At 40.7% G+C, this 27,389-nt stretch overlaps 1 protein-coding gene across 7 annotated transcripts in view; it reads left to right on the plus strand.

Annotated features, from left to right (window-relative positions):
- Window positions 1-507: 507 nt before the first annotated feature.
- The window catches only part of LOC311048312 (macrophage colony-stimulating factor 1-like), a 34,457-nt gene continuing 7,575 nt past the window's right edge, over window positions 508-27,389 (plus strand). For 4 of the 7 annotated variants that reach the window (XM_084061531.1, XM_084061534.1, XM_084061532.1 and 1 more), the window contains exons 1-6: window positions 508-722; window positions 16,583-16,696; window positions 18,333-18,395; window positions 22,841-23,011; window positions 24,016-24,211; window positions 25,694-26,458. In XM_084061531.1, the coding sequence (XP_083917657.1) occupies window positions 690-722; window positions 16,583-16,696; window positions 18,333-18,395; window positions 22,841-23,011; window positions 24,016-24,211; window positions 25,694-26,458 (1,342 nt within the window). In that variant the 5' untranslated portion in view covers window positions 508-689. Of the gene's footprint in view, window positions 723-16,582; window positions 16,697-18,332; window positions 18,396-22,840; window positions 23,012-24,015; window positions 24,212-24,331; window positions 24,572-25,367; window positions 26,459-27,389 lie in introns of those variants that run through there. The other 3 variants (XM_084061536.1, XM_084061537.1, XM_084061535.1) reach the window with 3 other exon arrangements.

Genomic DNA, 27,389 nt, shown 5'->3' on the forward strand with positions numbered 1-27,389 from the left:
AGTAAACTTTGTGGCCAAATATGAAGCCACTTTTTCCTGGGCAGCTATTCTTCTAGAAGCTACAAAACTTGAGTCCTGCATTATATATTGTGGCCAAGTTGAGGCAGGTCTTTCTCATGGATGCCAGCCCAAATGAAATGACACTAAAGAGCTATTATATGGGTCTAGTGGGAGGCCTGATACCAATAATATCTGTATTAAAACCACAGCTCTAAACACCTATTTTCATTGTCTAAGTCTATTATCCCTGATGATAATAAGAGCGGGTTGAACACCTTACGAGTAAGAAACCTACACAAATAGTCTAAAATAGAGAGGAGAAGAGTAGACAGGTCTACAGTGGTCAATATAAAGAACCAGTGAAAAGAGGGCGTCAAACATTACCCCTTTCTCCCTTTCCCCCTCCCTTTCTCCCTTTCTCCCTCTCCCCCCTTACTCTCTCTCTCCCTTTCCCCCTCTCTCTTTCTCTCTCTCTGTCTCAATAGGGACAGTCAAGCAGCAGAGCTCCACCTTGAAGTATTTCAGTCAGTCTTGTTGTGAATCTTGTGCCGTCCCCATGTCCTGCTCTTTCTCCAGCACAGGCCAGCACCTGGAATGTGACACAGGCTGATCTTTGCCACAGACAACACCTCTGCGCCAATGACTCTAAAAGTGGACTTTATTCTTTTTTACTTGCCCAGGTCGGCCAGATGAACACGCACAAACCAGTCCTTACAGCCAAGGTAAGTCACTCTACAGGCCATGTTATATCCATCCATGACAATACAACAAAATAAATGATTACATTTTGGCACAGTTATTTGTTTGTAAGCTCATTGTAAGTCAACTAACTAGAGTTCTGTCCTGAGTAAAAGCTGCCACCTACAATGATTCTGGTTTTAGTTATTTTCAGCAGACATAAAAAATTACGTACAATAAATAAACACTTCATCAAACAGTAAAACAGTTTTGCTTCTCCTCCCTTACCTCACAGCACTGAATCAGTGCTCTACCCACCTCGCCAAAAAAATAAAAATCCAAATCATTACTTGAGTAAGAAAGTATCTACTGAAAAGACGACTTAAGTACTGAGCCACTAAATATTAAAGTATCAGAATGTAATTGAAATGTCTAAAATATAAAAGTTATTGTCCAATAGAAATAAACTAAAGTATAAAATAGTTATGCGCAAATTCAAATATGGCCTAAACCATATTATACCAATTAACATAAATGAAGGCAGACAAAGAAAGCAGTGCATAATGTATTGTTGTAGTCTGTCCACTCATTCTATTATAGCCTATGTGTAAAGGTCACGAGCGAAATGTAGCCAAATTTAACTTTTCCTCCTAGTAAAAGTAACATTTCTTCTTCACAAAAATACTTAAGTGAAAAGTCAGTTGCATTAAACTACTCTTACAAATACAAGTTATGTTATGTTACATTTTATAATTTATGTGAATCTCCTATAAGTTGTGCTAATTTCATGTACTTCTCTTGAAACAGAAGCCAATTTAAGCTGCGTCGCTCACCAAAAATAACTGATAACGTTCAACCAAAAAAAAACAACATTGTTATTTAAGGTGAGCAATGCTGTCGTACAATGGAGTATATATTAAAAGACACAGGTGGTTTTGGCAAATTGAGTAATGGACAGCCAGACAGAGGAGTGATAGCTGCATGTGAAGAGATTTGAACACAGATCACACAGATGGTCTGTAAAGTGGCAACAGATTTTTCTGAAGAGAAATGCTGGAAATATTTACCTTCTGCTCTCACTAATATGTCTTTTTCCACATTTCTATTAACTTTGTTACAGCTCATTCAACTTCAGAGAGAGAGAGAGAGAGAGAGAGAGAGAGAGAGAGAGAGAGAGAGAGAGAGAGAGAGAGAGAGAGAGAGAGAGAGAGAGAGACCCTATACTGTATATACAGTATATATATATATATATATATATATATATATATATATAGAGAGAGAGAGAGAGAGAGAGAGAGAGAGAGAGAGAGAGAGAGAGAGAGAGAGAGAGAGAGAGAGAGAGAGACAGAGAGAGAGAGAGAGAGAGAGAGAGAGAGAGAAGAGAAAGAGAGAGAGAGAGAGAGAGAGAGAGAGAGAGAGAGAGAGAGAGAGAGAGAGAGAGAGAGAGAGAGAGAGAGAGAGAGAGTATTGATATGGATATTCAGCAGCATGACGGGCCAGGCATTTGTAACTGTATTTTTTTATTTCCTTGATCTGAATACACATTATCTCATAGTGTTGTAAGTTCTCTAATAATTATCTACAAATGATGTTAGAACAGGGAGGAACCAGTGGAGATGAATGACACAAGCATAGTGTCACACAGAAGCTGTGTGCCAGCTACTGCTCCCAGAGCTGGATAACTGAACGGGCCGGTCTGGAAAATTGGGCCAACTGAGACCCACCGTTCCAGAGCCCAGCCCTGAATTTCAGAGCCTGATTCAAAAAGGCCCCAAATACAGCGGCACATTAATGAACAGGCAAAGTAGGCAACTATACCGGAAGCACAGAGCAATAACAGGCCCCCCAAGGGCTCATTCAAGTCGTTAAAAAAAAAAGTTCTACCCAGGGTCCCAACAGTCTCAAGAAGTGCCGCTGCTCAAAGGCTAAATATTCAGTTTCGCTGTCTTTTCTGCTTGCCCATGGCCCCAGGACCTTCTGTATGGTGTAGCACTACTGGTTGTTGATGGTACATGTCAGGTCACCACAGTAGGGCACATACTGTAATGTCTGTAGCTTTAAAGCACAGTAGCTTGCATCATTATCTAACTCTTACAGAGGTCCTACTGCCTGGTTGATGAAGACTCCTTCAGATAATTGACCTAGCCTATACCAAATACGTTGATAGATTTATTTATTTTATTTTTTTCAAATCTCTAGGATCTGTTCTATGCTAAATGCGGCAGATGCTGCAACCTCATTTGTTTCTTCTAGACTCGACTACTGCAATAGCTTTTTCTACAGTTTACCCATCTGCACCACAAAGACATTACAGCTTGTTCAAACCAGTACCTTTTACCATATCACTCCAGTCCTCAAATCCCTCCTTTGGCTCCCTATTCAGGCTCGCTCTGATTTCAAAGTTCTTCAGCTAGCCTATAAATCGCTACATGGGCTAGCTCCATCATACCTGTCAGATCTCATCATTCCTTACACGCCCTCCCGCTCTCTCCGTTCACTAGATGCCAGCTACCTTACTGTCCCCAGAATCAATACAAAATCAGCTGGAAGCAGGGCCTTCTCCCACCGTGCTCCTTACATTTGGAACCATTTGCCAACTTCTGTACGAGGGGTGCAGTACGTTAGTCCGACAGCGCATTCCTCCGACAGCGCAGCGCTCCAACGTTTCCAATACTAAACCCGAACCAAACCCGCACCCTAACCCTAACCGCACGCGGATGCCACATAGTCGGAGAAAAGGTCTGTCGGATTAACGCATTAACTAAAAACACTTATTTTTTCTGTTTACTATGAAAGACAATAATCTCAGCATGTGCCCATGATCTATTTTGTGTTTGTGTTGTAAAGTGTATTGAGAGATTCTTGTGATTTTGCACTTTAACCCATTAAAGCCGGGAAATAATAGTGTCATTTTAGATTTTTGCATTGGCTATTCAAAAATAGCAGATATACGAGCTCACAACGTGTCACTTTGTGCTGCACTATTTGCTATTTTTTTTTACATTTTTGAACACATGCAGGCAGCAATATTTTTTTTTCCAGAACAGCAGAAGTAGTTAGAGAATGTTATGAATGTTATTTCATGATCAAAACACTTATTACAAACATGTGTTTGAATTAATCACTTGCAGACAAATAAAGCATCTCCTTATAAACAATGTTGTCAGTTCCCTCCTCCTCACCCACAGTAAAACTGTTCACGCTGGTGGTTCTCTTTTTCATATGGCTGCCCATGCGTGAAGACAGGCTGATGCAACTAATTATTTTGCCCCTGTTAACGGAGCTGGTGATTGAGAAAGACAGCATGACACAATATTCGCTCTGCTAGTGTCTGGGTGTAAAGGTCCTGCATGGCTGGCAGCTCAGTACTGGTGATACTGTGCTGTTTCAATCACTCTCTGTAGAGTCTAGGCTTGTGGTCATGAGTGGAGCATCTTCCATACAAAGTAGTGACACATTGTCTCGCCACCTTAACAATGGTGTCCATGTTATGTGTCCAGCTCAGGTCTTCGCTGATGTGAACCCAAACCTAGAGCTGCTCACTTTCCACTGCAGCCCCCTTGATGTGAATGGGGGCATGTGCTCCCTGCAGCTCCCTGTAGATGGGGCACGTGTGCAGTACAACGCTGACAGTCTACCATGCCAACTTAAAAATAAAAGTGCCTTAAACATAGTTCTGTGAGTGCTGGTATTCTCTATTATTGTATAGACGAATCCACAGAGCACTGGGGTGTCAGACTCCTGCTGCCGTGTGCATTCTGACACCGCAGTTATGATTGTGCCAGGAGAGCACTCTGTGTATTCGTAACCCATGTACCCGGTAAGAAAATATATTGAAACAAGTTGGAGATGTGCTCGTATATCGTGTGTATAAATGCATAGTTTGACTTTTATGCAAAGTGTAAAAATATGTCTCCAAGTTTGGAAACAGTTGGACTACTGGTCTGCACACACACAGGCACACGCACACGCACACGCACACGCAGTGCCTTTTCAATTATAGGAGTGAGATGGAATGGGATGGGATGACATCAATTGCTACGGTCATAGACAGGTCACTGACCGTCATTTGCACTATTGAGAAAAGTTTGCTATGGAACGCAAAGCACTGAGCGGAGCTGCCATGCGTAAACTTAAAGAGCTGATTGAGTGCATGTGACTTTGAATGAATGCACAGAGTGTATTTCCTCTCTATTTCCTTAGCAAATTATCAGTGTTTTGTAAATTGGTGCTATCTACGCAAACATTAATTACATTATGCATGTTACATGTCACATAGGAATAGACAGGCAGTTGTGTGGAGTGTAAATGGCACTGGCATGCATTTGTGTGGTAGAGGAAGGGGAGTCCCTGAGGGGTCTCAGACCAGGGCCCCATGGACTCAGGATCCGGCCCTGCATGCTCTCAAAACACTGAGGGATTGGATACAGATCCACAACAAAAGCCCAAATTTGGTCTTCCACATCATTATTTAGTTCATATCATTAGGCTACACACACATTACGTGCAATCATCAAATGTCAATCCATTAAATATGTTTTTATGTGCCAAATTAGGACAGGGCTTTTGTGCTGGGATTTGGGAAGTTAATGCTGATGTTTATGACATCTGGTTCCACTTTTTTCAATTAAGTCTTTAGTAGACAGTAGACGGCTGGTGAGCAAAAAGTAAAACATCTCTTAAAAAACATAAAACAAAAAAACAACATATTCAAGATGTTTTTTTTATTTCTTACATCCAATAGTTACCAATAGTAATGATAGTAATCAAAACCGGGTCTAATAATGGCATATGCTCCCCTGTGCAATATGTAGCTACAGTATATATGTATGGTAGATGCCGTTTTAACGACATGTCGTTTTAATGACATCCGCCAGCAGAAAAAAAAACAATCACACATGGCCACCGTAATGAGCCACCATAAACATTAGCTTTAGCCTATAAAATGTGAATTCAAGAGAATTGCTTTCCTTCATCCCTCTTTTAAACATGGGCTACAGTGATATCAAGCCTATATCTTGAACAATGCCTAAAGACCACCAATGATGAACTTAGACGCTACATGAGCATTGCAGTAATGTTACTGAGCTACAGGTGTGGCAGCGTCAGGAGAGCTGTGTAGTTTGCTGTGATTGGTCTAATGGTCTACACAGGCTCAATAGCGGGGGACAAACAACAGCGGGTCATCCTTCAAAGTTGTCGTTAAGAAGCTAGGCATCATGCCTCATGACATTAATACTCTATATGGATAGATCTAACAGTCTATCACACAACAGTAAGTAAATGCAGCAGTCAGTCAGCCAGAGTTTTTGGCTTGCACACATGACGTGATGATTGTTTGCTTTGAGCTATTAGTGGAGAGGAAAGTGGATGCAAAAGTGATTGGGAAAAAAAGAGTGTATCAGAGGAGCTTGAAAGGGTGAAAGTGAACTAGCCTTATTCCATTATATGAAAGTGGGTTGGCATATCTCAAAAGGGAAGCACAGATAAAGACGGTCAGTGCCAACCAAGACAGAAACACAACACATTTGAGAGTATAATGTGGGCCCAAGTTAACTTTATTCCGGCCATATGTTTTGTCCTACGTGTGCCAGCGGGGCTGTAACAAAACAACAAACAATTGCATTGTCTTTTGTTGCCATTGCCCAATATGGAAAGCAATCTTACGTTATAACGAAAGACATGCATTCCCCTGTGCTCAGTGGAGAAAGATAGATTACATTACTTAACTCATTCTCTGCCAGACTTATTTCTGGCTGCGTTTGCCCACTGCCAGCGATTTAGTGTTTTTTATAACTTTAAAATGTTCACAACTTTTTTTTTCCATTATGATCGCAAGTCCAATCGTTTATAAACACACCGACGATACGTGCACGTCGCTCAGACAACAGACATTCCGATCCGGGCGAAGTCTCTGTCCACCCCCCAGCCCCCCCAGCATAAAAACAGCATGTTTCGCCATGTGAACGGAAAACGCACTTACTTTTTCACCTCGCCACAGACCTCGCTAAATCCCTTATGATCGCGTGTTCAACTGTTTGTAGACACAGAGGGTAGTTGTGTGAGTGGCCCAGAGAAAACATTTTCAATCGGCGACATTCCATTTTGCAGTGTAGCAGTTTCTAAACAGCGTTTCTAAACAGCGTTTCTAAACAGCGTTCCGCGGCAGAGAAAAACAAACGAGATAATGGCGATTTAGTGGAAGGTTTAGAGCGGTGGCAGGCGGAAACGGAAATCTTCGATTGACGCAATTTCTGTATCCGGGTGTGCTACAATGAAATGTGTCACTTCGAGAGATGAAGAACGGTGAGATCTTTTAAAATCAACGTTTTTTGCAAAATTACGTTTTTTACGTCAGTGGCGGATTTGGTAATTGGAAAAAAATACGTTTTTTAAAGTATATTGTCACATCACAAGTTGAAAGTTGTGAAAGAGTGGGTGAAAATATTTTTCATACAATTTCACAACATTTTGAAGTTACAAATAAAACATTTGCAAGGCAAAAAAATGAAAAGTCACATAATAAGAAAACTCATGGAGCGCATATGTCATATGCAGCCGTCAGGAACCGAGGAAGTTGCGGGGGGAAATTGCTTTTATATTTTTGCATTTGCGTTCTCCCCCCCCTACGGACAGAAGTGAGAGAGCTTTTGAAGGCCAGCTCTATGAGGCCCCTCAACATGCATGATGTATTCTTTTTGTGTGTGTAAGAAATAGGTCCCCTTCTAATTGTGTAAGCTAATTACAGACAAATATGATGGAATATTAAAAGCTGTTTGGCAGTCATTGGTGTATTATTACAGAGATTATGTACCTACTTTTGTGAAGATTGTTGTTAATAAAAACTAAATCATGTTTCTACAAAAAACAGAGCTGTTTGTAAATTTCGTACTATATTTCAGTGTAGATTTTAGAGTATATGTTTTAAGACTTGCACATGATTCACGGAAAGCTGTGTAAAGCCTTGATTTGTGAGGATCACATGTATCAGATGATGAATCCCACCTGCGTAAATAAGATGTGCATTCCTTTTCCACACATTATGCTCTCATATGTAAATGAAAAGAACATCAATTGCATTTTTACTCCAAGTACTGTAACAGCATACAATTACTGTCAGTTAGTAAGATTGAGCAATTTTGAATAGTCATTCAACTGCAGTAAATATGTACAAGATAGAACCAGACCGCACACAGCTCAAGTTGGCACCCTTTCGTGTGAGTTGTATTATGACAGCTTCAAGTGCCTTACTGCTGAAGGTGGTGACATATTGACATTGTATTGATCTATCTGAGTCTGAGCTCTTGTGTTATGTTTCCAACTCAAAGTCAACTCAATATCATCCAAAATAAGTCATTTAATCAACATCTGGCTCAGTGAAGTTATCCTCATGGGGAGTATAGAATGTAGCCTACTAATGGCTAATGCCACCAAATAATCTGACTGAATACTGGAAGGGTACCAACATTGAAAGCTAAATCAAATGTGTGTGCTGGGTTCTACTACTGCCACGACACGTTCTTCCATTTTCAACCATATCTTCATATAATTGGTCCTCACTAATGCTCATTATAAGATGGCACCAATCCATTTCTGTCTACTCACTATGTGTCTTTTTGTGGGCTACCTATGAACCTGAAACCTGCCTACCATCATCGATGGGGTTCCAAGAAAATAGAAACTACAGCACAGTCTTTCTCTTCCTGGAAATGTAACTTCATAGTCATTTCATAAGTAATAGATATAGTATGCTTCCAAATGTACTTGACTGCATTTAATGTGAGCTATTGTGTTCATTTTCAATAACAAATAAATAAAACAGCTTTATTTGTTCTTTTTGCATAATTTAGTAGAATGCGACATCACCTTGGGACACCATCTTGGATCTCGTAATAAATAATGAACTCATGGCAATTTAACTGATTCAGTTGCATTCCTTGAGTTGAATAGTAATTGTGGACGCCATCTTGAAAATTACGTCTTTCCGGAAGTTAGATTTTCCTACATGATATTTAGCTTTCCCAATAGTAACAGAATCCATTGAAAAATATTTAATATTGGAGTTTCTGCAAACAGACCACTAGGGGGCCAGCCCAACTTGTTTGCGGTGGCTTTTGTAAACCGTATGCGTATGTATACCTAACACCATGCCTAAAATCAAAAACTGCATTTCATTTTACAATGCAATCCATCTTTCTCCATTGAGCTCAGGGAAATCATGTCTTTTGTTGAAACGTAAGATTGATTGCATATTGGGTAATGGCTACAAAAGACAATGCAATTGTTTATATTCCCTCCCATCTACAAGGCATTTGGAAGCATTTTAAATGAAAACATAAATCTACCAGTCCTGCCAACCTCACGAACAACATCATCAACATCCTCTGGTGAATGGTGAGCCATTATGTACATTAAAGTACATAATTAAATGTAAAAAAAATGGCGGTTCAAGTTATGGGCAGGAACTTGACTCAGTCCAATTGGGGCTCCCTGTCACTTGAGTCAGAGTCTCCTTAAGCAGCAGGACACTGTTGCTCCAATCTGCACCAAAGTTGTCACAAACACTATTCAGGGGTCTGCCATGACAATAGTCACACCAGGGGCCACATGTGGTACCCAGGGGCCACATTAGGACCCCCTGGGGCCACAGGTACACGGTTGCTCCCATCCACACCCAACTTGGCACAAAAATTGTTCAGGTGTCTGCCATGAGAATAGCTACACTAAAAAGCCTAAATTGCACACATATTGCACAGACAGTACAGCAGTGTTTAACACTTTAACACAACTGGCCATAAATCGGTGACCATTGCTCTGATCAGCGCAATATACAGTAGGACAGGATTTGAATGGCACATAATGGCCTGAAAATCGATGTATAAATGTACATATCAATGATTTGTCTTTTGGCCTGTTCCTTCCCTGTTTTGTTTTCCTCCTTGCTCTCCCTCTCTCTGCCCCCTGAATTATTTTCTTATTGATAGCCTATTCAGACTGAGCAACTACATGGCCTTTTGAGATAATTTACAAACAAGCTGCCAGAGACGAACATTAGTATCTGTTCTTCTCCTGCCGTGCTCAGCTGCTGCTTTGATCCATTTTAGAGCTCTCGCTAATTTACGAGGTTGTCCATACCTCGGACACGACCATTTTGCGTCCAATTCAGCATTAGGCTACACCTGAATTGGCACAAAACCAGACATCGAATGCAAGACCACATGCACAGTCAGCCTGCACATGCAATGTTAAATGCATAACATTTGTTTCCAATTCTTTGATTGTTTTGCAAATTTTACTGTCAGTTTATGGTGGATTTTTACAGCTGTGACACTGCCAGTGCTTGGTCGGTTACTGCTTTGTTTTCTAAATTCAGTGGGCTTGTAATGCACTGGAAGCCATTCAATTAAAATGTTCTCTGAAAAAGCAACTGGTGTCATGTGACAGAGCTTAGCATTTTGTTTGTGGTATTGTACACAGCTGGCATACAAGCTGTTTTTGGTTTTATAGGCATTCCTCTGGGAACTGTAGTGGTCTGGAAATAGATTAGATCTCCTTCCATCCAGTCCTGCTTGTTCCAACATAAACCAAAGTTTCTGTCCTTTTCCAATTATCCCAAACAACTTCGCACTTCTTGCATGTTGCTCATTGTAAATGCTGCCGCATTGCCTCTTACCTCAGTTTAAATTATTCTGTTGGTGACATTTTTATTAGTTCGATCTTACTGTAGCTATCTTGGATTTTTGTTGTTATTTTATAGCCCAGACTGTTCCAACTACAATGGAAAGCGTTGTCGCAATCAAGCACAATTGTTGTTTCGGAGACACTTGAGAAGGCAATATACTTTGTTACTTGGTTGCATGCCATGACTTGCACCAAAAATAGCCGATCTACAAGCTCACAACGCAATATGCGACACATTGTGTTCATGTAAATCTGCTAATTTCAGTGCACAACACAGATGCACAACTACATGTGAGTCAGGCATAACAGCTGGGGTGCAGCTGCAGTGCTTAAATGCCAGTAATATATAACATACTGTAGCTGTTTTAAAAAAAACGTGATTTTCAGGCCGCTACTCTGCCTTCAAACCCAGTCCTATGTTGTGCCGATCAGAGCAATGGTTGCGAGTTATAGCCATTTGTAGTGTTAAAACACTGCTGTAGCGCCTTATGTGTGTTTTATTCCGTTTTTTGTTCTGACTATATGGTAGATCCCTGTTTTTTTTGTTTTGTTTTTATGTCTTTGTAACGTTTTGTTTAATTTTTGTTTTTGGATGCCAGATGCTATGTATATGTATGATTGCTATGTGTTGTCTTTTTGCTCTGTTTTTGTTTGTTGTTTTATTATAGACATTTACTACAATTGCCATATTGCTGTGTTATATACCTGAAAATGCCAAATAAATATATTGTTTAAAAAAAAATATGGTAGATCCCTAAACAGTGTCTGTGCCAAGTTTGGTGCGGATTAAAGCAATAGTGTGCCTGTGGCCACCGGGGGCCCCTGGTGTGACTATTCTCATGGCCAACCCCAGAACACTGTCTGTGGCACGTTTGGAGCGGATTGTGGCCTAGTGTGACTATTGTCATTACAGGACCCTGAAAAGTTTGTGCCACGCTTGGTGCGGATTAGCAACGATGTTCCTGTGACCCCCGAGGCCCCTAACATGGCCCCTGGGGACCCTATGTGGCCCCTGGTGTGACTATTCTCAAGGCAGACCCCTAAACAGTGTGTGTGCCACGTTTGGTGCGGATTGGAGCAATGGTGCACCTGTGGCCCCCAGGGGCCCATGGGGCCACAGGTGGACCCTGGTGTGGCTATTTTGATGGCCGTCCCCTGAACAATGCTTGTGCTGCTGGTGCAGATTGGAGCAACGGTGCACCTGTAGCATCCAGGGGGCCCCTGGTAGGGCCTCTGGGGGCTACATGTGGCCCCTGGTGTGGCTGTACTGATGTTAGAACCGTGAACAGTGTTTGTACCAAGTTTGGTGTGGATCGGAGCAACGGTGCACCTTCCTAGTCCGGATGTTACATTGGTGACATCCGCGGTCCATGGTCCATGGTCCGTGGTTCATGGTCCATGCATGTTCCACGGTCGACCCGGCAATTTTGATATAGGATAGGATGAAGAGGGAAATTGCAGGGGTGTGAACTAGTCGGTTTAATTCGGCTGCAGGACCACCATGTCAAACATCTTTCGAACATTAATATTTCAGAAGAAAAGCCACATGGTTTTAACCAATCAACAATGAGCACTTCACACAAATTTGTTTTGTTTGGATTGAGTTATTAGCTGTTGCATTCATTGCTTCGATTATGTATAATTTATTCTAAACATAAATGGATCACTTGAGTCTGAACAGGCCATTTTGAATTTCTATAGTCATAAATCTTTATATTAATTATATTGTCGTCAGTTTCATCATAGATGTTTGCTCTGAACTAGCCTTCCTTTTTTTATTACTTCTTTTTATAGCAGAACTGGCTTAAACATATACCAAATGAAATTACATAATGATTAAATGTAATAACACATGCTCGGAAGTACATTTTTAGAATGAACTAATTCCTGAACTAATTCCTAAGTATATTGAGTCAACGCATGTGGTATGAAATGTGTTATAAATTTGACTTGACTTGAAATACACAGCTATTGCAAAGATGGCAGCATTAACTCATCCATGAAATACACCGATATTGCAAAGATGGCACCCCCAGGCATATAAACAAATTATATTTCACATTTATACAAAATGTTTGGACTTTAGACATAATCAAGTTTAACAGAGAAGTATGTACTTTTTATGTGAATCTTTTATTTACTGTATCTGGACTTCACAGACAGAAGAAAAAATACTGAACTAATTGAAAAGTATGTTTATTTCGTTCTGTTAAGGACAGAGGAAATTTAATCCCATTAAAATGTCCATTGATTGCTAACCAGCTCTTCTAGTCTCTCTACTAGTCTCTCATTATTATACCGGGGCGGCAGTGGCTCAGGGGTAGAGTGGCCGGGTAGAGTGAACTGGAAAAACCACAAGGTTCCCAGTTCCATCCCGGGCTGGGGCGCTCCCCTAGAGTTAGTGTCGAAGTGTCCTTGAGCAAGATGCTGAACCCCTAATTGCTCCCGATGAGCAGGTTGGTGCCTTGCATGGTTTCCTCCGCCATCGGTGTATGTGTGTGTGAATGGGTTAATGGCACAATCAATGTAAAGCGTTTTGGATAAAAGCGCTATATAAATGTACCATTTACCATTATGATAAACTAGAGGTACTAAAATGTATTGAAGAAGTCCACCTCTTGGCAAAACAGAGTTGATACTCTTTGGGTCTAAAGCAAAACTGACTAACTTCAGAATGGTGGTAGGTGACTCTGAAGTTACAGCCAAGGAAGCAGTACTTACTTAGACAATGAACTATGTGTACAGCATTGGAAGCTATCTCAAAGGTACTTCAAAAAGTAACATTTCTTGCTTTAATTTAATAGATAGAGGTTCTGTTGGCCACTTGTTCAGTGTTAGATAGATAACACACACCCTGGTACACTAGCATTGCTAAACTCCTTAAAAATAAGGTACAGACCTCACAAAATGTATTAGTTTGGTTGATCCCAATCTGAGATCCCATTCGGTAAAAAAAAAAAAGACTAGAAAAAGTGCTCCTCGGAGCACAGGTCCCCGCCAGGTCAGGTAGGTTATTGTGGCCTCCTGGTGGCGCTATAATAGGCCAATGGGAAAAGGGTGCCATTTCTTCTTAGGCCTTTCAATCGGACAATGCATTCATGATTTGAGGCATTTTGTTCCAAAAATGTGTTTTGCTAAATTAGACCTGCTGGTGGCGCTATGACAGGCCAATGTGAAAAGGGTGGCATTTCTTCCTCGGTCTTGTGGGAATGTGCATGTGAAATTTCAGGGAAATCGCAAGCTGCGTTCACGATTTGAGGCATTTTGTTCAAAACGGACCAAAAAAAAAGTGTTTTGCTAAATTAGACCTGCCACGATTTGAGGCATTTTGTTCAAAACGGACCAATCCTGCCATGTTTATCACATGACTATAGAGATAGTGTGTACCGATTTGCATGACGGTTGGATAAAATCTGTAGGAGTAATATCAAAAAATGGGTTTTGCACAAATCGGCCTCTTTGTGGCGCTATAAGTGGTTCCACTCAAAAAAAGGCCATTCATTTTCCCCATTTCCAAAAATATTTATATCAATTATTTTAAGCCTAGATCAAGCCATCCAGGCTACTGGTGAATCATGACCATAACACATTTGATTCTGTGAAAAACGTATTTTGAAAATCGCAAAACATTTTCTTATTAAATATAGCATATCACGTAATTAAATATTTTTCACCAAATCAAATGTTTTATGGTCATGGGCTAGTTAAGGCTTCATACTGTGGCCACATTGTGTTTCTCAGCTCATATATGATAATAGCAGTGTTATAAAGGCATCTATTTATAGAAATATTTAGGCGAAAATGTAAAACCTTCTATTCCAGTAAGTTCAAACTTGTATAACTCAATGTCAGTTGCACATAGAGTTGATAATTATTGCTGGGGAAAACACTTCAAAGTATTACCTTCAAAATGAGACCATGCCCATGCATCTATTCCAAATGGTTCAAGAACAGCAATCAATTTACTTTGGGTATGCTGTGTATAGGCATTTTATGCTAATTATACAGCCAGTGCAATCTTTCGCCCTCTCCCTCTCTACCCAATGTGCCATGGCCATGGAAGAGCGACATTGCCTTGAAATAAAATGATATTTGATATACAGAATTATCACACACATTGCTGGTTATAGAGAACTTTAAATACAGCAATCTGCTTGTGTTATGGATTAATCAAACGAACTCTGCAGCCGCACTGGGGCGCCTTAACAATGGACACTATACCCGACGTTTGCTTCATACGCTGTAGCCTTTGATTGCCCTTGAATAAAGCCATATTTGATCAACACAATTATCACCCACATGTTGCTGATTATAGAGAATTTTATATTATTGTAATCCGTTCATTATTTCCTGGGCAATGGAAACTGAACGGAATGAATGGCATTGCGCTACGCACAGCACAAATAATTGTCTGCTTTGAATAGACTATAATCTTCTATAAACATAATTGACAAGGAATTGACACTCTCACTTCTGCTGATTGCAGGAAATTTGAATCACAGAGATATGTGGAGAATTAGGAGAGAACTCAGCTCGACTCCCGACATGTCCATTGCAGGCGCACTCTACCAAAAGAATTTTGGCACAGCGGGTGGTTTTAGAATCCGCTATGCACTTTCCCAAATGTGTGTGGGAAAGACAGCAATTTTAGGGAAAGTGCAACAACACGCCCACAGGCACACCTCCAGGTGCAAATAACGGAGTCAGCATAAATAGCGGAATAGCGGGTATAGCGGCCGCAAGATACTGTTTAGGGACAGTGCCAGCTCCCTTGTGCTTAATTCACGGGCAGTGGGTAATGCCAACATTCACTTCTATGGAGCACATACTCCCCTTTTCCCTTCTGTGTTTGTTGGCGGTGACGTCGAGTCATCTGCATGCGCAGTAGTGTCACCTCCGTGTGCAACCCCGTGCGCAAGCTCGTCAGTCGAGCCCATTGGTCGAAACCGCTTTCGCTTGTTCATGTATCTGGCCCCAGACTGCAGAACTCGAATCGGCCACCATGACTATAGCACTTCACTTCTCCCTCTTGGTTCTGGGGGCTTGGGGCACCACACTACCTCCTGTTTTCTGTAACAAGAATTAATTGGATAACATATCCAATGTGAGAGTGTGTGTGAAATATATCAACATGTCAACCAAAAACTCATACCAAATATCAAAACACAGACAAACCTTAACCACCAGTCTTTACAAGCACCTTCACAGAAAAACAAGGGCAATGTCGCTTACAATAAGCAGAAATGGCAACCAATCATGACACGTTGCAGAGCCTTTTTGACCAAACACGCCCCCTTTCCACAGCCACGCCCTCACCGTATATATATGAACAGAAGTGCACGCCCACAATTCAGTCTAAACACATGAAACACACAAATGGACAGGGTTTTTGAGTGTTACACACACTCAAATGGACAGGGTGTTTCTTAGAGAGTGTTACACACACTCTCAAAAATAGGAACTTGGTTTGGCTCCCTCCCTTTCTTAGTCCACTTTCTTAGTCCACGTGCTGACAGATTCTGCTGTTAGCAGAATCTATCTTGAGATATTAGGTTGATCCTTCTTCTCAAACACATCTTCTCCCTGCTAATTTTATTAGCCCCAAGTGGCTCAGAGTGGACGAGAGAGTATCATAAATATGTACAGGAATGTCACATGGTACCAACATATAAATTAAATTACTTTTCTAAGATTATCATGCACAGTTATTCCACCAGAGGGAGCTCCACAAATGTTGTACCATCCAGATTCAAAAGCTGTATGGGAAAATACTTGTTTTTATATTCTGCAGCATTTATGTGGAATTGGTTACCTACAATCCTTAAGTTGATTATATTGTTAACGTTAAGTCCTCCAAAAAGAGCTGGCTGAATAGCAGCTGGACACCAATGTTGTTTTGGAAAGTTGTATGCATGTATCTATTATTGATTTTATTTTATTTTATGTAATAATTCTCTCTGTGTGGCACTCAGCGTACAATACATTCACATTACATTCAAAGGACCACAATTGAAATAAACTCTGGAGCTTTATTTTGTTCTATCCTTTTGACAGAAATGTACACATACATATTATGTTTAAACATGTGCATTTTGTCAATAATGATGTCAATCAATCAAATAAAATGTGTCTTTTCCAGGGTAGGGGACTTGTGGATGAGGCATACGTGTGTAACAGTGGTATGCATGATAACTCTTTGTGCTCTTGTCTTATGGACTTTAAGGCTAGGCATCTGTGCTTCGTGCTCCTCCTCTGCTTGTGCCTGGCGTGGGGTGGTGTCCTTGGTCCATGTCGACACTCTGTAACAAAGGATCACCTCCTGAGCCTCAACCGCCTGGTGAGACCTATACCCCCATGTAACATGCCCTACAGGGGACCAGCATATGGGGCAAGAAACTTTAAGCCTGATTTATACTTCATCGTGCAACAGCAAAAAATAACAGATCTATAAGCTCACAATGTTTAGCTTCAAGCTTGTAGATCTGTTATTTGTAGCATGTGAATTTAAGGACCAATTCACCCATTTTCAACCTTATCTTCATATAATTGGTCCTCACTAATGCTCATTATAAAATGGTACAATTTTTTTCTACTTGGCCTGTGCCTCATAGGAGGGCTGTAGACACTTAAAAAAAACACCTACCAGTGACATCATCGTTAAGCATCTTTTTTTTTCAAATGTTTTATTTAGATTTGAATTAACGTGAGAACAATGACTTCTATTAGCCTGCATGCTAACTTTCCAGGAACAGAAAGTCCCGTTTCTATCAGCTTGGATTCCCATTCGATGATGTCACTGGTAGGCAGGTTTCTGAACTATCCACAGCCCTCCTCTGAGACACAGAGTGAGTAGATACAGAAATGGTGCCATCTTATAATGAGCATGAGTGAGGACAAATGATATGAAGATAGGTTGAAAATGGGGCAGTGATACTTTAATGCAAGAACAATGGCTTCTATATCAGCATGCTAACCTTCCAGAAAGAGAAAAGCTGTAGTTTGTATTAGCTTGGAATCCCTATTGAGGATGTCATAAGTAGGCAGGTTTCTGAACTGTCATAGCCAACCAATGAGACACAGAGTGAGTAGACATCTTAAGACCAATACATGCTCCTTCCTGTCTCCTCACGACGTTAAAAAACAAGAAAAAATAATTTGGACGGGCTTACCGAACTAGTTTGCAGAGTCAGGACATAAGGGAATGCAGCAGATCAAAAGTTCTGAGATCGCCCATCAGAAGTTCTGAATGACGTCGATTTGTTGTTGTATCACCTCCCTTTCAGAAAACTTGGAGCATGTATTGCACTTTATAATGAGCATTAGTGAGGACCAATGATATGAAGATTAGATTGAAAATGGGTAAAGTGCGCCTTTAAGCATATAGGCCTATAGCTATTTCTGTTGATTTTGCCTATGACGTGCCCAAAATAGGGACACCAGGGTTAATGTGGTTAAGCATAATACTTCAGACAATGGTGAATCTTATAAAAAGATGCAACAGTTGGTCCAAAGCTCATATAAGAGGATGATAGACTATGTATACAGACATTAATAATCATTAGAAGACATGCTCATGGTATAAGATCTGTTAAAAAATCTGAGTTATCCAAAGATGAGCCCAATAGTTCTGTATGAGGATGTGGGCTTGTTTGTGATTTGTATTTCAGTTTTGTCATAAAAGCTTGCAGTGAGAGACAGCTCTTAGTTCACAGCAGTGCAAGCAGAACATTAGGCTATGTAATAACCGTGAAACACAGGATGGTCAGGATCTCACAAGTACAATGCACTCATTTAAATGGTTAGATATCATGAGTCCAATGTGTTGCTTTGCATTGTTTTAAACCATGTCTTTCCTGGGTTAGACAAATAATAATAACGATAATAATAATTATGATTATTATGATTAAGAAAGACAAATACAATATTTAGTTTTAGGAAACTGTGGGCTTCACATCTCAATTTTCACTCCACAGATTGACAACCAGTTGGACAATGGCTGTGCAATAAGCTATCCATTCACAGAGCGCCACAGTCTGGTGAGTGAATAGAAATGAGTGCCTTGTCTGCATAAAGCACATTCAGATATAGTTGGTGTATTTACAAGTAGAAAACATGGCACGTTGTGCTGGCATTGAGGGGGCTATTGTGACAATGGTACAATTCGCAATGTGGATCAACATGTTCAGGTTTCCCTCCATCCCTCATATATATATATATATATATATAGAGAGAGAGAGAGAGAGAGGAAGAGAGAGAGAGGCGACATAAACAAGGTTTATGTTTTATACATTTTTGAAATGCAGTTTACTTTTGTAATTTTTTTACTTTTTTAAGATTTCCATTTTCTTCACGGTAAGATACCTTGCCCCTGTACTCTGATCTTTTACATTATCATATGAATGATGATAGGAATGCAAATAGTTATGTCTTGTTTTAAACTGTGTCAGTGATGCTGATCCCCAAACCATCGCAGTGCATAAATCAGCTGCCTCAATGTGCTGGACTGTATTCAAGACAAGCTGTTTTCAGTCACAAACAGTAACATCTGGATTAGAACGTCCATCTCCTTTATAGGTGGCTTACAGGCCTATGTTTTGATGGAAAGCTAGCAAACTAGCAAGTTCAACTAAACTGGTAGTACAGTATGTTTTGTTAGCCTCATTCTTTTGTTCCGTCACATCCAATTTCACTTGTTTGTCCTGTATCCTGTAAACCTCCGTCCGCATGCGCAGGACTGCTCCCGTTAAGGTTCCATTGGGAAAACATGGCACAGGCTGAAAAAGTGATTTAAACGCTTGTTTCAACCTGTCTGTAAAATGTTCTTGACCGCTAAAAATGTAAACATCTGAGAGCAGGGGGGAATACCTTTACTTTTGGATATGAACAATATTGGCCACCGTTCGCCGGGGTCGCACTCTGCCGGCGTCGCACTCTGCCGGCGCCCTACATATTTTAGAGCCTGCAGGGGTTCTGATAACAAAGCCTACTCCTAACTAGGGGCCTGTTTCAACGAAACCAGATTAAACTGGAATTTATCAACTATCCTGGATGATTTATCTTGGTTTAGTGATTCATGAAAGCTGAGTTATCTAACCAGAATAACTTAGCCAGTTATCCTGGATATGTTTATCCATGGCTCAGTTTCATGAAAGCAAAGCCACATTAGTTACGATGGAGATTTATTCTGTGAAATTAGCCTGGTCCAGGCCAGGCTAGCAGCCAGGTTTAAGGTGCCTTTACTATTCATTGAGCAGTCAATCTGATCACAAACCAATGAGTTTTCCCACACTTATTCCATTCGTATGTGTTTATGTTGCCTTATTCTTATTAGCCTACCTACAGTATGTTATTAAAATAACATAGGTAGGCTACACATCGACATTAAATGTCCACTTAAGCCCAATACTTCATTGTACATCAAATAACGAAATTGTGTAGGCTGCACAACCTCATCATGACAATTGTGAGCTTGTAGATTGGCTATTTTCGCTATACAAAATAAGTAAGTAAGCCTTTAAACATTTTGAAAATGAAAAAAAAAAAACGCTATTAAACATTATACATTGTTAGTCAGAATATGTTTGTTAGACCATATTTTATCGCTTTATGGGCTATCTATTTTGCTAGGCCTAGGCCTATTTGTGGAATATAACTGCATGCCACAATCACTGGAGACTACTCACTGGAATATCTATCAATGAGTCATTATGAGATTTTTACTTTCGTTGTGGATTAGCTTCTGTCAGATTATTGGCAATAATGTATTGCTATGATTTTTTTTCATTGATCTATGAGTTATTGGACTGTTATTTGTTTGGACTGACTTAGGAACGTGTGGAGACGCAAATTAATGCGTGCGTTACAACAAGTACAATATTGAGCGTAGCGGTTTGGTACTGTGCACATCAGAGTGATCTATTCAAATAGATTTATATAAAACTAGGGTTGATCTTCAGAGCTTGATCATTTGTCCTTTAATTTAATTCAAAGCATGCAATTCAATATTATTTAGGAAACATAATAGTTTAATTAGTAAATGCACCTTACAACTGTACTTGGTATGCTCTTTTTTCACTTTACACCTACAGCCGATCAAGCCAATCCACAAGCATGAGCTTGTAGATCAGCATTTTTTTCTGAATGTTCTGTCAGAATAGGTTTACTGGGGTTCAAGTGGTTAAGGTCCTGAACTTAAGGAGAATCAAATACATCCTGTTTCATTTTTCGACACCTATTCGCCACCTATTGATTATTGGCTGTTCTGGCTGTCCTTCACTCCTTTAAGCCAATGGGGACACTTCCCCGTTTCAGCCAATGGGGAGACGGCCCGTCCTCCGCAGTACCACCCCTCCCCTCCCCTCCCTGAGGAAATCAAGGCTCCTTAGTTTCTTCAACAACAGTACGCTGCAAGTGCAACGTAGCTTCAGACTACAGAGTTAGCTTAAATGCTAGCGTGCTTCCTCAGACCTAGTTGGGCTATTAATTATTATTATTATTAATGTATTTCCTCGTAAGCGCTTCTCCATTTCAGCCTCATGGTCTACTGGAAGACGTGGACGCGCATTCAACCTGGTTTGACCAAGTCTGGCTTGATAAAGTCGCTGCTTCTCAGCCTGGCTTGGCGTTCGTGGAACGGAATAAACCAGGCTACACTGAGCAGACTTTGTCAAACCTGGATTTGTCTTACATCCAAGAGGATTTAAATCTGCCTTTGTGAAACGGGTCCCAGGCTGCACTGAGCAGACTTTGTCAAACCTGGATTTGTCTTACATCCAGGAGGATTTAATTCTGTCTTTGTGAAACGGGCCCCTGGACCTACTGTAGGTACTGTGTGCATCCAATAAAAATGTATCTGGTGATCTCAGGACATGTGCTGGTACATACAGGGTCAGGAGCTCAGAGACGTAGCTACAGGTGCCAGAGGAAAAATAATAAAATCTTAAAATAGATTCTAAAGTTGACTGACAGCCAGTGATGTGTAGCTAAAACAGGAGTGATGTGCACATATCTCTTTGAACCAGCTACAAGCCTTTCAGTTGCATTCTGCACCAACTGCAGCCAATGAAAAACAGCTTAGGCTGAGGCTAGAGTAAAGAGTAAAGAGAGTTGCAATAGTCTAAATGAGAAGGGACAAGGGCAACTCTAATTAGATGGGGACTCTAATTAGATGGGGACTACTCTAATTAGATAGAATTGCTTCTGTGAACTTCATTTGACTTGTTCAAACACGGGTCAGAATTATATAGAAGAGCTCATTTGCTGTCAACAACAACAAACAACATTGTTGTTGTTGTTGTTGTTGTTGTTGTTGATTCATCGACAGACAGACAGATAGATAGATAGATAGATAGATAGATAGATAGATAGATAGATAGATAGATAGATAGATAGATAGATAGATAGATAGATAGATAGATAGATAGATAGATAGATAGATAGATAGATGGATGCATGACATGCCCAGAGTAGGAATGCTAGGGTTCATGCAGTTAAAAGAGAAATCCATAACAACCAGATCTGACAACTCCCTGAATAACTGTTGCCTCTTCACTTCTGTATTTTATATGACAAAAAAAAGTTGAATAGCTCCAGACTTCACACTGACCGTCTGGAAATTTGCCTATGCCTTTCAAACAACTGGCTAGACCACAATGTCCATTGTCCCAGGCTCAGCTTGGTTAGAACAACATCATCCATTCTCCCACAGTCTATAATCCACTTCTTACATGACCAGATGACAGCACAGTTAAGTAATGCCCTTTGTTCTTCTGTCCACTGTTTTTGATTGGAAAATTGACCGTTATTATCCAATTTCATTCAAAACATGCAATTGTTTTTTAGTTTTTTGTGTTGAAAAAGATGCAGTCAATTCAATGGAAAGTGGAGGATAGTGAAAAATGTGTATTTTCATGTACGTTAGCTCTCTCTCTCTCTCTCTCTCTCACACACACACACACACACACACACACACACACACACACACACACACACACACACACACACACACACACACACACACACACACACACACACACACACACACACACACACACACACACACACACACAAAGGAATGGGGAGAGTATTAGAAACCCATAGTATTACAGAAAGCCATCATACATACAAAAAGGTATTTCTCTATTGCTATTATAAATCCATGTCTGTGTTTGTGCAATTGTATGGTGTGGCTCTGCAGTAGTCCAGCCATCTATAAAAGGGTTGGTCTGGGTGTCTGTGATATACTTTTTGAAATATTTAATTTAAATTCTATAATGGAAGTCAAGCCTAAAACCTTGCCCAGATTTGGAGTTCCGTATCATCTCTAAATCTCGATCCTTCCTCACAGTTAGGGGTGGAAACATTGAAGCAATGTTTTACAAACAAAAATGATGTGGTCCAAAATATTTAACATAGTGGTGATCAAAATCCCTGAAACTGACTGCAAGTAACTGTTTCGAATTTTCAACCTTTTGTGTCCTAGAGTAAAATCTGTTACATCAAAGCAACCTTTCCACACATCCTGGAGCTGCTGAACTCCCATTTCCAATATGCTAGGAAGTCAGACAACAGAAGATATGTCAACACCTTGAAGAAGATGATCTACAACCTCTATTCTCAAGGATGTATACATGAGATCAATGAAGAAATTGAGGTAAGCAATCATAGCAATGAGCATAAATGCGTAAATCTGAGAGAGGTCAACATTGTGCAAATTCAGAACAAACACCCGTCATTATTCTCCTCTGTCTAGCAGCTTAATGGATAAAACGAACCCTTTAGCTGCGCATTGCCCTGCAAGAGACAGTAACGGAAATGTTTGAAATGCTGCTCAAAATTTAATTATATTTGCAAATCGCATGCTTTATTGCAGGTATCTCAGTGTAGAGAGACAGGAAACCATGAGCACAGAGAAATGAGAGACATGTGAGACAAGATGGGGTCAGATTTGAACCTGTACTATACTGGCTGAGCCACCAGGCACCCCTGGTCAACATTTTATATTGTGTGTGTGTATATATATATAGTATATGTATGTATGTTTTGCATCCTGTCCGTCCGTCCGTGTGTCTGTCTGTGAACAGCTAATCTCCGGCACCATTAGCCCGGCCGCTGGGCTTTTTCAGATTGGCCTGTTATAGCGCCACCAGGAGGCCGATTTGCACAAAACACATTTTTGGATATCACTCCTACAGATTTTGTCCAAACCTCACGCAAATCGGTACACAGTATCTCTATAGTCATGTGATCAACACAGATCTGTCCGATTTTCCATATTCTATCCTGATTGGCTAAGATTGACTTCCAAAGTTTGCAAGATTGGTTATTTTTTAACAAAATGCCTGAAATCATCAACGCAGCGTACGATTTCCGTGTAATTTTGCGCGCACATTCCCACTAGGCCGAGGAAGAGATGCCACCCTTTTCACATTGGCCTGTTATAGCGCCACTAGCAGGTCTAATTTAGCAAAACACATTTTTGGAACAAAATGCCTCAAATCATAAATGCAATGTCTGATTGAAAGGCCTAAGAAGAAATGGCATCCATTTCACATCGGCCTATTATAGCGCCACCAGGAGGCCACAATAAACTACCTGACCTGGCGGAGACCTGTGCTCTGAGGAGCACTCTTTCTAGTTTCTCTCTCTTTCTGGCAGGACAACCCAGGAAGGTTTGCCAGGGTGTTTGGCAGCTCACCAAAAGACGCTCTAAAAAAGGCTAAAAGTGTGTTCCAGATGTATATGATGCTAATGTCAGAGAGTCTTGGCCCTGTGGATTGGAGTTGCCAAGAAGAGTATGCTGTGGAGGACACTACCGAATCCAGCACTGTTGTCTCAGACACTTCCACCACAGGTATGGAAAACCAAGATCCCAGAGTCTGTAACTCCTTCTCACAAAATGTGTAACAGGAAGCTGTCATCTGCTTGTCATTTCCATTCACGAAAATGTTGTTTGTGTGTCTCACTGCTACAGGGGGAAAGATGTTTACCCTGGTGCATGGTAGGCTATCTCTTGCAGTAATGTAGCTGACTGGGATGAGGAGTCCGAGATAAACATTAATACACACCATATATATTAGCTGAGCATGATTTCCCCCCTTGAAATAGCATAAAATGGTGTACTCAAAATTCTATTCAATCAGCTATTGCTCATCTGCTTTTAGACAACCAACAATCCCAATGCAGTCCCTCCGGGTAATGGAATATAAACAGAAGAAAGGGCTGTTCCTCCCTGATATGGGAACGAGAATGATAATGAGTGCATGGAACAAGTGACAGTATTTCCTGATAAGATATCAATGTATTTGTACTTGTATTTTTCTAAACGCTACAAGTTTAAGTACAGTATGTCATTGCCATTTAAAGGTTCTATGACATTCATTTTCACTTTTTTAATGTTTTATGTTTTTGGGGGGTTTTATAACCCCAATTACACCCAAAAAATCTGAACTTTGAACATTCAGTGGATTTTCTGTGGTCTGGGGTTTTCTGAATAATTAGGCTGAAAAGTAATCTGTGCTTGGCCCTTGGAGTGTGAAGTCATAGGCCATTAATCCCGCCCACTCTCCTCCTCGCCCCTCCCCGCCCCCATCCTTTCCTTTGGGGGGGGGGGGGGGGGGGGGGGGGGGTGGCAGAGCAGAGGTGATGATTGACAGGCAAAATCCCTCAACAGCGACACCCGCAGGCAAAGATTTATTTTTTCATTGCAGTTGAAAAGGCTTTAGAAATGTGAGAGAAAAACACCTGAATTTGGATCACTGGAGTGGATTTTTTAGTTAAAACTTGTATACACGTTTGAAGGACCATGACAAAGACTTTTAATGTGTTGTAAAACTGAATGTCATGAAACCTTTAAGATCACAGTGGCTGGGTTTGGATCCGCCCTTCAAGACCATCGATCGGGCTCGTTCTTTCAGTCTACATGTTGAGAGGCGTCTATAGTACAGCTCCAAACGCGCTTTCATTTCTGCCCATAGGGGGTGCCAGAAAGACTCTATTTCCCCCTGCAGCTTCCTTGTGTCCTGACGGCTGCACCCCACGAATGGCACAGCCCTGGACAGGCAACCAGGCCTGGTGGAGCTCTGTCCTCTGAGGAGCACACTTTTCTACTTTAACTTTTGTGCATCAGCCGTATTTTAGGAAATGCAATAAAGGTGGTGCTGTTTGATGGACTGACCAAAAAATGTACAGTGCTGAAGGTTTGGGGATTGTCCGTGTTTCTCCTTTAATTTAAATGACAGGGGCTCATTTCATTCACGTTATTATGAAAAATATAATAAAGATACATTTGTAATTAATTACTCCTTTTTTTTTTACATTGTTCTCCTTCTTTTAGGTAGTCCTGAATGCCAGTGCTCTTGTTCCATTTCGACTCAGACGACCACTGTCTCCTCCCCTGCCAATAGCCTATGGAAAAGGGCTAGGCATTCACGTCCTAATCAGCACACACCTGTCAGGCCACCCAGGTCCCTCTCCCCTCATGGCACACAGACCAACAGTTCCATCCTGTCTTCAGGGAGCAACATGACAGTAGGCTTCCTTCCTTCAGTGACAGTCAATCTCCCAGATATATATCCCATTAAGAAGAGGGACACCTCATGGCTGTTCCCTCCACCGACTGAAAAGGAGCATGACCCATTGCTCCATAAGCCAGAGTGGAGCAGACGGTTCCCATTAGGGAACAGGACTCAGGACTTACTGAAAGAGAAAATGGCTCAATCTGGCGCAGATGCTTCCCCAGCCCTGTATGGTGTGATGGACATCACTCAAAGTAGTGATGAAAATACAAAACATGTCTTGGCAAAGAAACCACTGGATTCTAATAACTATGGACCCCCTGACACTGTTCTTCAAAACGGGGTTTCAAGTCTTAAACCTAAGGCTACGGAACAAAAACACAGAGCTCCAGAGAACACTATGGATACTTCAAACCATGATACTGAGAGGGTGCCCTTTGTTGCTGTGCACACATATATGATGGAATTACATTCATATGAATTGAAAGATAGTTCCATGGACTTACAGACTCAAGCAGAGGATCCAAAATCCCAAACTAAATTTTCAAATAACATTAATGCAATCCAGGACATTATTAGTAAAGGTAATATCCCCCCCCCCCATTTCCCAACATTGTATTTATTTATTTGTTTGTTGTCTCGGCCAGGAGACATTGTTTTCACTTTCCGTCCCCCCCCCCTCGGCCAAGCTAACATTGGTCAAGCCTCACGTGACACGTGACAATACGGTGAAATAGTGTGATCTGATTGGCTAGTGACGTATAGCGGCCTATAAATACATGTGTCACTTTGAAAGAGTCTTAGCCTCTTTCAAAGTGAGGTAAGACAGGAATATTCACGAAATGGCTGAGAAATGGCGGATACTGTAACAATTGGATAGGACACTTACACAGACAGGACAGATAGGACACTTACACAGACAGGAGGGATAGGACACTTACATAGACAGGACGGATAGGACACTTATACAGACAGGACGGATAGGACACTTATACAGACAGGACGGATAGGACACTTATATAGACAGGACGGATAGGACACTTATACAGACAGGACGGATAGGACACTTATACAGACGGATAGGACACTTGTGTCATGTTACTATGACACAGTAACATGTTCTATTTTTTGTAAGAATTAGAACATAAGAATTAGAACATTCCCAACATTCCCAACACAAGTCTGCTGGCGGAGACTTGTGCTCCGAGGAGCACTTTTTCTAGTTTGTATTATTATTATTATTATTATTATCATAAGTCGCAATAGTACAGCAGTAGTAGCAGCAATAGTAGTAGGAGTAGTATTTTTATTTTCATGTAGCCAAATGACATGATTATGAAGAATTCAAAAGTTTTAGAACAAAATAGATTAGAATAGATTAACATGCAATATTCTATAATGTACATACAACTTTACAATTGTGCAGCAATGACTTATGCGTACTCTATGTGACATATGAGAAATGAAACATTTGTGTTTTGCAGTAACTCATTCAGTTCATGACCATGCCATCAC

Source organism: Gymnoscopelus microlampas, assembly GCF_963454915.1.
Source record: "Gymnoscopelus microlampas genome assembly, chromosome: 7".
Classification (NCBI taxonomy): domain Eukaryota; kingdom Metazoa; phylum Chordata; class Actinopteri; order Myctophiformes; family Myctophidae; genus Gymnoscopelus; species Gymnoscopelus microlampas.